We start from the raw sequence: 9,581 nt of genomic DNA, 5'->3' as shown, positions 1-9,581 counted from the left end.
GCCTCTGGATTTCACTTCCTCCTCTATCGGCCATGCCCTTCCCCTTACCAACTTTAAGACCTTAAAAACCTCAAACTAGCTGAATAAAAAAAAATGTTTTCATGTAGAATAAACAGGGAAACACCCTTGGCTCAAGGCGAGCTGTTATTTTTTATTAAAGTTTTACAATAAATTGTTGATCAATGCCTTAACTGGGAGTCTTGCTTTGGTCGAGAGCAAGAGAAACAACCGGTAATGAGAAAATTTTATAGTTGTATACCCCTCGTAAAAGTGTTTAGTGTATATTAACCGCAATTTGTAAAGCATCCTACAACCATTACTGGGAATGCGACGCTAAACATCTACTTAAGAATACTTTTTTTGTCGGGGCTCGCAGCAACACAGTCATAATATCAACCTCAGGGTGACGGGTTTTTTTTTAATTTTTTTTTAATTAATTTTTTTTTAAATTTTTTTTTACATTTGTGGAGTAGTTTATATTCTTCCATCAATAATTTAAATCATTCCTTGTGAAATTTATCTTATTCAAAGCTACTTAAATCTGTTAACATTTGTGAGCCTCTATTATCAGATTATGCTATCTAAGATGACTGTTCCTGTTAAATAATGTTTTGAAACAATTCTTGTTTAATGGGACAAAGCTTTAATGTTTATTTCTATTATTAGATATGAAAGCATATTCCAGTAAAGTTTTACAGAACTAACTAGGGCCGTCTGAAAATATTTCATATCATTCACAATTAAAATTACAATGTACTTCACTGAATATACTTTTGTTGAATACAAGTAATAAGGAAAAAAATAACAAACAAAAAAATTACAAGTACTATATAATAAAAAATCGACATTCAACATCAAAACAAAATGATTACATCATTCGTTGGACGAAATTGTGTTACTTTGTGCCATTTATCTGAATGATATAGCTTTCCTTCCACAAACTCGGCTTCTTCTTGTATTCATAGCATAGGCCAAGAGTTTCCAAAATTCCCGACTACGGGAAGCGCTTCCCTGTACAAGCAGAGAAATTGACAAAACCACCCTTCATGGGTTATAGTAACAAGCAGTAACTTTATTTAAGGCCAATTGCTCTTGTGACTTGCTCGTAAAGAGTCCACGCCATCGAAGCCACCAACGTCCTGCGGAGCATTCGAGGTGCCAGGCCCTTGAAGTAGCCCCTGCTTCCATATTGACGATGTAAGTGCAAAATAACTGACTGGATGTTTGGATACAAATGTGGGTAGAGTTGCATCTTGGTCTTGATCACATCGGCCGGCTGTGTGACAAGAGAGGCAAGGATGCCGGCAACCACTCCACAGCTAAACTGCACTGGTGCTTGATATTCATTTTTAAGAAGCTCTACAACAAAACAACAAAAAGAAAAGCTACATATAGATATAAATAAATCGTACTTCATACAATTAATGAGTTACAGTGTTGTTACTGTAACAAAATGCGACCTTTATCCCTCAATATTAAATTATAATCATTTTTTATTTTTAATAAAAAAATTCCATATGGATAAATTGATTTTTTGGGGGAGGATTGATACTTGCCCTGTTATTTGCAAAACAAAACGTTTTGAAGAGAAAAAAAATACTAACATATTGAAACTGAAATAAATATCAGCAAGCTTGACTTCTTTTTTTTTAAATTAGACCTGTAATCCTGAGGTAGTGTACAGAAATCAAGAACTTTCTAGACTCTTTTATTGTGTAAAGGGCAATGGCTCTCTAGAGGTGTGTCGGAATCCTACCTATCTGGCCATTCGGCTCTTGACACACCTCCTAATGAAAACAACCAAAACAGGTTGTTACTTCAAGGCCAAAGCACAAACCAGTTTGTTACAGAACAAATTTAAAGCGTCGACTGAAACACAGTTTTACCTGGATGCATTGCTTTTTTCAGCTGTGTGTAGAACATCAAGTATATGCCGGAGAAGGGTGCATCCCTCACCACCGTGGGGAACAGGCCGCAGGTCAAACCCCGCAAGCCTTCATGTTGGTAAATCAGGCGCAACGCATGGGTGATGCTCTTGTAAGGATATTCACCACTCTCGTACCGCGTCTTGACCACGGTAATTGGTATCAGGCAGACTGCGCTGAAAGTCCTTCCTACTATCCCGATGGCGACTGCCTGCAGGGGAGAAGGATGCCCGTCGGTGAAAGTACGGGTCATCCAGTGCATTGACGAAAAATACAATCCCACACCTGGTACTGTCCTCGTTATTGACTACAATCATTTAAAAAAAAGATATAATCTCACTCAGACTCGAATGCGATTCTTTAAACCCACCGGTGTCATCCCCTTCCATAACCCTGTAAATTGTTCCTTCTTCAAGATATTGTTCAGAACGTGGAACATGCCAGTCGAGTATGACACTCTCCTGAAATATAAAAACAAGGATCTCTTTACTACTCACTCGCTTACTACACAAAATATCGCCATTATGTTAATTACCGACATCACATTTTCAGCAATGCGATGTCAACATTTGCTTTTAATAAATCAAACATTAAACGTTTTTAAACACATTTAACCTTCGACTATTCTGATTTTGAAGTTCTTATTGTTAACCACTTGTACAACCTCGAATTTATTGACAATTTATAAACATTGAATCGATAACACTTTTTTTTTACTGAATAAATCTACAATTTAGTCAGTAATTTTACAGTAGTTCTTGATTTATTTGACAAGCACATCCAATAATTGATTTATTTCTTATCCATCTACTCATACATGCTTCTTTGTGTGCTTGTTTATAGCATGAAGAGTATTATTTCCATATATGAATCTTATCTTTAAAACATGAAAGTTTGATTGTTTATTTTAATTCTATTTCATTTAAAATTCTGTGTAAAATGATTAATGAAAGATTATGTAGTTCTAACCAGACCTAAGTTTAAATGATCTCATGTAGTTCTAACCAGACCCCCGTGGTGTAAATTATCTCAATGTGAAAAAAATTACAGTCTAATCTATAATCTAATCATCTTCATAATATAATTTACGTTAAATTATATGTTTAAAAAAATGTTTTTTCTAAAACCTACGTCACACCAGACCCCATCTCATGATCTCTGACCCTTCTTCTAACTACATACACACTGATGCACAAAATAAAAGCACCAACCTTAAATTTCAATGTATTTAGGTTTATCCATAGTTTGCGTATCAAAGATAGGTTTGGTTGTAAATATTACACATTTAAAAATAAAATATTTATTGTCTAATTCTAAAATAAAATTATTGAGTAAAGAAAAAAAATGAGAAAAAAAACTAGAAATTCAGAAACAAATAAAAATGTAAAAAGATTGTTTTATCCCCTTTAATACCGAGGTATTTCCATATCTGGTATGACACATCTGTTAAAAGCCTTTGTATTCCTTGTAAAAGATTTCTGATAAGATCCTGATGAATTCTTTCCCATTCATCAAGAACAGCCTTTCCAACTCTTCAAGGGTGTTAGAAACTGTGTTTCACCGTCGTACTCGTCACTTAAGTTGGTCCCAAATGTGCTCGATTGAGCTAAAATCTGGACTTCGAGTTGGCCATACCAAACACTCAATTCCAACTGCATTCAGGTAGTCATTTGTGCTCTATGGGGCTTAGCATTATCCTGCATTTGCAAGAACCTCTTACCAATGGGGGGGGGGGCAAATGACAGTACATGTTCTTCGAGTATGTCTTGGAAGTACCTCTGTGAAGTTCTTCCTCGAACAACCAATTAGGTGCGGGTGTCAAGGAAACCATCCCAACATCAAAGACACACTGTGGAATGCCACCTGAGAAATCATACAGCATGGAGAGTACCATTCTCCTGAGCATCTCCATATGAAATTACTGCCATCTGAAGATTGGAGGCGAACTCACTCCTCATCTGCAGAGAGAGCTTCCAATATACAATTCACATATTTCCATGCGAAAAGAAGCCTGGCCCGGAGGTTATTTTCATTGAGCCTTCTTCTTACTCTCCTGAAGGAAATTGAAACATTTCGGACTTGTCTTATCACATTTCCCATATCATATCCTACTATGATGCTGTTTTGTAGAACCTGATGACAGACGAATCAATCGTCTTTCTCATCTGTAGACCTATTACGGCCCTATCCCTAGTGTGAAGCCCTGTTTCTCTAAAACCCAATGAACCCTTCCTATCGTAGAGTGATGTACACTCAGTCTTTAGACAACTTTGCACTATATCCTTCCTTTAATAATTTTATGACGCTGACACTATCAGACTCACTCAAATGCCTGACTGGAGCCATTCAAAAAGGTTTAAAGTGAGAGTAATATCAAATGAAATCGACAAAAGAAAAAAATTAACTAAAAATGACTTTTAGGCATAGCAGAATGGAAGGGCATAATGCTACTTTTTTGTGCAAATGGGATTAATCAGTACAAAAGTAGAATAGTAGTAGAATAGTAGAATAGAATCAATAGAAAATCATGATGATGATGGTGGTGACGATGAAGGATCATTTAAGAATTAACAGACTGTACAAATTAAGTTGTTGCCCAGCTTTCCACATGTATGTCATCTTCATTTTCAGTTATAAATGTACAAGAAATTTAAATTGTCCGTTGACCCATTTTGTATAAAAGGAAAGTCATTTAAATTAATTTTCCCCTGAAAAAGCTAAGGTAAAAGCTTACTGGGTTTGAATATAATTGAAATTAAGGATTGGATTTCAAAGATAAAAAAAGTTGGCTTTTTAGCAACTCACCCAGTGCCGGAGAGGGCCGCATTTTGGTTTTGTAGCCTTGTTTTGACGAGGTCCAGCGGCTGGAAAAGTACCGTGGAGAAAGTTCCAGAGAGGGATCCGGCGAGAAAAGCTTTCAACAACGGCGACTGGAACAGAAAAAGCTCAAATTGAACAGATCGTCTCGGTCGAAAGGCGCATGTCGCGGACTCACGTCGAGTGAAAGGTTTTCGTATCGTCGTTCACTGTTAATCATCTGTCCACTTCAGTCGCAACGGGGGATTTTCTCTTGTTTCTAAGTCGAAATGGAAATTTAAAATACGACCGACGACGACTGGTTGACGAGTGACGACTTGACGTTTCTCGACCGGTCGAGGGGCCGACGAGTGGGGAAACCGGTCGCCGCGATTCGCCAACCACTCGCTCAATCGGCCCGAAGGCCGAAAGTCGATCACGCGATACAACTCCCACGCGAATCGGGATGTCGCCAATTGAATTCGTCGTCGTTCGACGTGGAACCGATTTGTTAACTGACAGAGCCTGATTGAACGATTCCCGGTTCTTTAATCGAGAGTCGTGATCCGATCGCCGCTCCTTTAACTGTTCATCGTTCATTCTTTCTACTTAGATTTCCCATCGTAACGTCGTACTGTCACGATGTGTTACGCGATTGGGACCGCGGTTCGTGTTCACATTTCCTTCGTTTATGGGCCAGATAAAAAATTTAACGTTTAATAACAAAAAAAAAAATTAAAAAAGAATCCATACCAGCTGGGGTACGACATCACCATGGATTTTCGCCAATTTTCTAACCATCCATTAAATTGTAAATGCATCTTTATTTATTTACCAGGGACTTCGTCCACGCTTGATTCTGTTTCAATGTAATAGTACATGGTAAAACATTGTCCATACGATCGACTTAAGGGATGGAATTGCTTGCGCTGTCTGTCTACTGTTTTATACACTGACAGGCAAAAAAATTGCAACCAACTGATTTTTTTTTTCATTTTCTCGATAAAAGAAAATTCTGACCTTAATTTGTCTCATTGTGTTTACCATAAAATATTTGTTTGTGACATGTTTTAAATTAGGAACGTCAATTAGATGATGTAAACACACTTAATTTACAGGATTTTTCAGCATTTACTTTTTAAAGAATTTAAAATTTTTCTTCAGTCTCATTTGAATTCTGAAGCAATAAACTGTTTAGGTTTCATCTTTGCTTTCTTAATTTCATTCTTTAAACTTGAATTACTGCCAAACCACAAACTCCTAAAAACCTAAAGAAAACTCCCACAAACGAAGGAAATGTAACACGAACCGCGGCCATGGTCGCGTAACATCATAACATTACGACGTTACGAGGGGAAAGTCTATAATTAGAAAGGCTGAACGATGAACAGTTAAAGGAGCGGCGATCGTGTCACGACTCGCGGTTAAAGAACCGGGAATCGTTCAATCAGGCTCTGTCGGTTAACGAATCGGTTCCACGTCGAACGACGACGACTCAATTGGCGACATCCCGATTCGCGTGGGAGTGTAACGAACGATGAACTACTTAACTTAGTGCTGAGGATGTTGCGCGTGGTGTGGCACTTATTGATGATGGACGTTCCGTCAGGTATGCGACTATTACCATCGGAGATCCCTACGAAACACTGCGAGACGCCGTTAGACGTTTTCGAGAAACTGGGTCCTACCATAAAAGGCCCGGTTCTTGACGCCCAAGGGTAACAGAACCACAGGATGGCCGTTTTTTGACTTTGAGAATTTTGTGAAACCGGCACCTTACTGTTGTTCAGGCGATTCATAAGTTCAAGGAAGTTCGAGGTGACCTAATTTCTGAACTCACTGCTCGAAGAAGATCAAATCAGTATGGACGATTGCTTTTCGCCCCATAGAGGACCAGAATTGACCAAAATACACAAAGTTTCACGGCTCGCATTTGCTCGAGAACACAGCCATTGATGATGGACGTTCCATCAGGTGTTCGGCTATTGCCATCTGAGTTCCCTACGAAACACTACGAGACACCGTTAGAACCTCAGGATGACCGTGTTATTTGGACGATTGGTACTGTACATTTTACAGATGAATGTAGATTTGCACTTGTGGGTGAAATTTGTTGCCCCTCAGTTTAATTAGACAATCATTCAATGGCATTATTTTTCGAATCGTTTACTGTTGTAATCGTTTGAATGAAAACTATTTGCAATTTTTCAATCAGGATCCGCCACAGATTTTGTATCTTCACTGAAAAACTGTAATTTTATCAGTCTTAGAAGGGTTAATCTCAGAGCAGATTTACACCCGACTTATTTCTAACGTGAAAAAAATTATGAGTAGAATTAAGTCGCTTACGAAAAAAAACTATTAATTGCCGCTTGATTATATGCTACTCCTAACGGTGTAAAATAGTGATGAATTCGTTTCTTAAATGTATTATGTTTCGTTGAAATGCTCTCCCCCTATCGTGATTTCTGAATGGCAGGGGGTCGACAGCTGAAGTCAGTACGTTTGGACCGGTATGTCTCGGTTTGTTGTCAGTGCTTACCTCGAAAGACATCCTTGAGTGTAATCCAATGGTGGTGAATTCGCTTGTGAAAGGCACTCCACTTTTAATGGACGATTCGGCGGTTTCGTTTCGCTTTTATACTCGGCCGGTTTATCGGGATCTGACCATCGGGGGTCATCGCGGGTAATGGTTTATCTCCCCGGAGAAGGCCCCCACAACCCCCAGCAAACAAGACGTCATTTCAGATAAAACCCGGCACGCTGACGACTGGAATCAATTCTTTTTTTTTTCATCTCTTTCGTCATTATAACAAGCACTTAACAAACTCCTAGGCTTTAAATTTTGTTAATACGTTTCTTTCTTTATACATCTGGGACCGACAATACTGCACGATAATACAGCACTTCTGGACACGCTCTCCGATTAAAGTGCATGCACTGATTTGTACAAAAATAAAACAAATCTTCATCGTACACACTAATTTACTGTAACAAAACACTTTGTTTTAATTCATGCTCTAATGGCCAATTAAGGTATGTATATTCAATATGATCATGTCTCTTTTGTTACGTTCGTCTCTGGTCGCTGAATTTCCCCCCCCCTTTTTTTAAATTTTTTTTAAATTTTTTTAAATCGTAAGATACCATCTATTGAGCGTTAAGGTCTTGAACCCTTTTGGTATAAAAAAAATCATACATCACCAACTGATAGGAATAATCAACATTAAAAAAAAGACTATTAATGTTGCCCAACTGCAATTAATTGTCAGAGGATGCTGTGAAATATTTCATTAGCAATGCTAACATACCTATTAACTTATTAAATTTACTAGTTTTCGTGGTCCGCTTGAGCAATTAATATCTTTCAATTAATTAAGGTTTTTAGTTGAGATAAAAAAGTCAGTGTCACGAGCGGTATTCGAACCCACGATCTTCGGCTAGATACGCCGCTGCTCTACCGCTTGAGCTATCGTGACCTCGATCCATTCGGACACTAACTTCCCCCAACTTTGAAAAAATGGCAAAAAAGGGGGGAAATTTCAAAGGTTTTGGGTTGAGATGGGAAGTTGGTGTCCGAGTGGATCGAGGTCACGATAGCTCAAGTGGTAGAGCAGCGGCGTATCTAGCCGAAGATCGTGGGTTCGAATACCGCTCGTGACACTGACTTTTTTATCTCAACTAAAAACCTTAATTAATAGCTATCAATTTTCTTTTAAAACTTAAACTTTAAACTGCACCCAATTGAATAGTAAAAATTAAAACATTTTAGTTCTCAATTCAGCTTGTTACTTTCAATACTGCAGATAAATTTTGAAATCGGAATTTGCAATGTTGGGAATTAGAAAGTATCGTAGTGTTTACATACTGGTCGGTAAACGGGTTTATCCAATCTTGTCCAGCCTTCTGAACCAAAGTCCCGTATGAAATCTTCAACCAGTAATATAACTCAAGGAAAACCGGGTTATTTTTACACTTTTCTTTTCTCTCGAACCTCGAGTAAGTGTTCTCTACTACATACACCTGGAATGTCAAGTGCATGCTAACTAATCAGATTTGGAGTTTTATAGATCTTGGCAGACAGTTTTTAAAAAAAGTTACAATTTTTTGTGTTGCTAAAAGCGTGTATAAGCGTCAGAAAGTGAAAATAAATTAACTGAAATTCATTTCCAATCCTCACTTTAAACTACATATTACAGTCTTCTTCGCCCTGACCCCAATTACCCAAACAGCGAAAATTACCCGGGTATATGCATAAGGCTTAATGCTAAAATCTGGGGTTTAAATGACCAATGTTGATATATGTGTCGGTGGTGCGGGAGATTAAGTTTGCAGGCTAAGGCGATTAAACGGCACTCAAAGTCAAGCTCACCTCAATTTCACTGGGAGGTCAACGCCAACTGCGGCCTTGGAGATGTTAAACCATCCACCTTTAGTCCAAGGAGAACAATGGAAGGAGGAGATACAGGCTTTACTTCAAAATATAACTTCACTAATAAGTACAAGGTACTCGCACCAGAAAACGAAGAGTATGCTAAAGGAACACCTTTGAAGGTCAACTCCTACTGGTATACCGACTACTCGAAAGAATAAAGGCAGGAGTTGGAGTCCTCGAGATGAATCCGAAGACCGAACTGACTTTAAACCTCGCTAAATACGCTATAATTTTCCAGTTCCAAATCGTAGCAATTGAACTCTGCGCCAGACAAAAAAGGCTAGGAAGACATTCCAGGAAGATAGCCATGTTTCCTAACAGTCGGGCGGTACTAAAGGCCTCATCCGAGGTAAAGACTAAAAGCGTATGGCATTGTATGGAAGCCCTGGCAGTGACACTAATTACCTGACCATTGGGTCCCTGGG

General features: G+C 38.4%; 1 protein-coding gene across 2 annotated transcripts; it reads right to left on the bottom strand.

Annotated features, from left to right (window-relative positions):
- Positions 1-813: 813 nt before the first annotated feature.
- On the bottom strand, positions 814-7,365 carry LOC106673075 (solute carrier family 25 member 38-A-like). 2 transcript variants are annotated; one of them, XM_014405023.2, is made up of 5 exons: positions 4,921-5,458; positions 4,731-4,855; positions 2,296-2,386; positions 1,887-2,232; positions 814-1,359 (listed from the first exon to the last, which is right to left on the bottom strand). In XM_014405023.2, exons 1-5 carry the CDS (start codon positions 4,960-4,962, stop codon positions 1,073-1,075), a joined length of 891 nt encoding a protein of 296 aa, XP_014260509.1. In that variant the 5' UTR covers positions 4,963-5,458; the 3' UTR covers positions 814-1,072. The 2 variants fall into 2 exon arrangements, with proteins under 2 accessions (XP_014260509.1, XP_014260510.1); XM_014405024.2 differs by lacking the exon at positions 4,921-5,458 and adding an exon at positions 7,264-7,365 and having other exon boundaries at positions 900-1,359.
- Between the last annotated feature and the right edge of the window lie 2,216 nt (positions 7,366-9,581).

Source organism: Cimex lectularius, unplaced genomic scaffold (genome assembly GCF_000648675.2).
Source record: "Cimex lectularius strain Harlan isolate CLEC.00 unplaced genomic scaffold, Clec_2.1 scaffold99, whole genome shotgun sequence".
NCBI classification, from domain to species: Eukaryota; Metazoa; Arthropoda; class Insecta; order Hemiptera; family Cimicidae; genus Cimex; species Cimex lectularius.
Note: the sequence above shows the minus strand (reverse complement) of the source record. Positions and strands in the feature narration are given on the sequence as shown.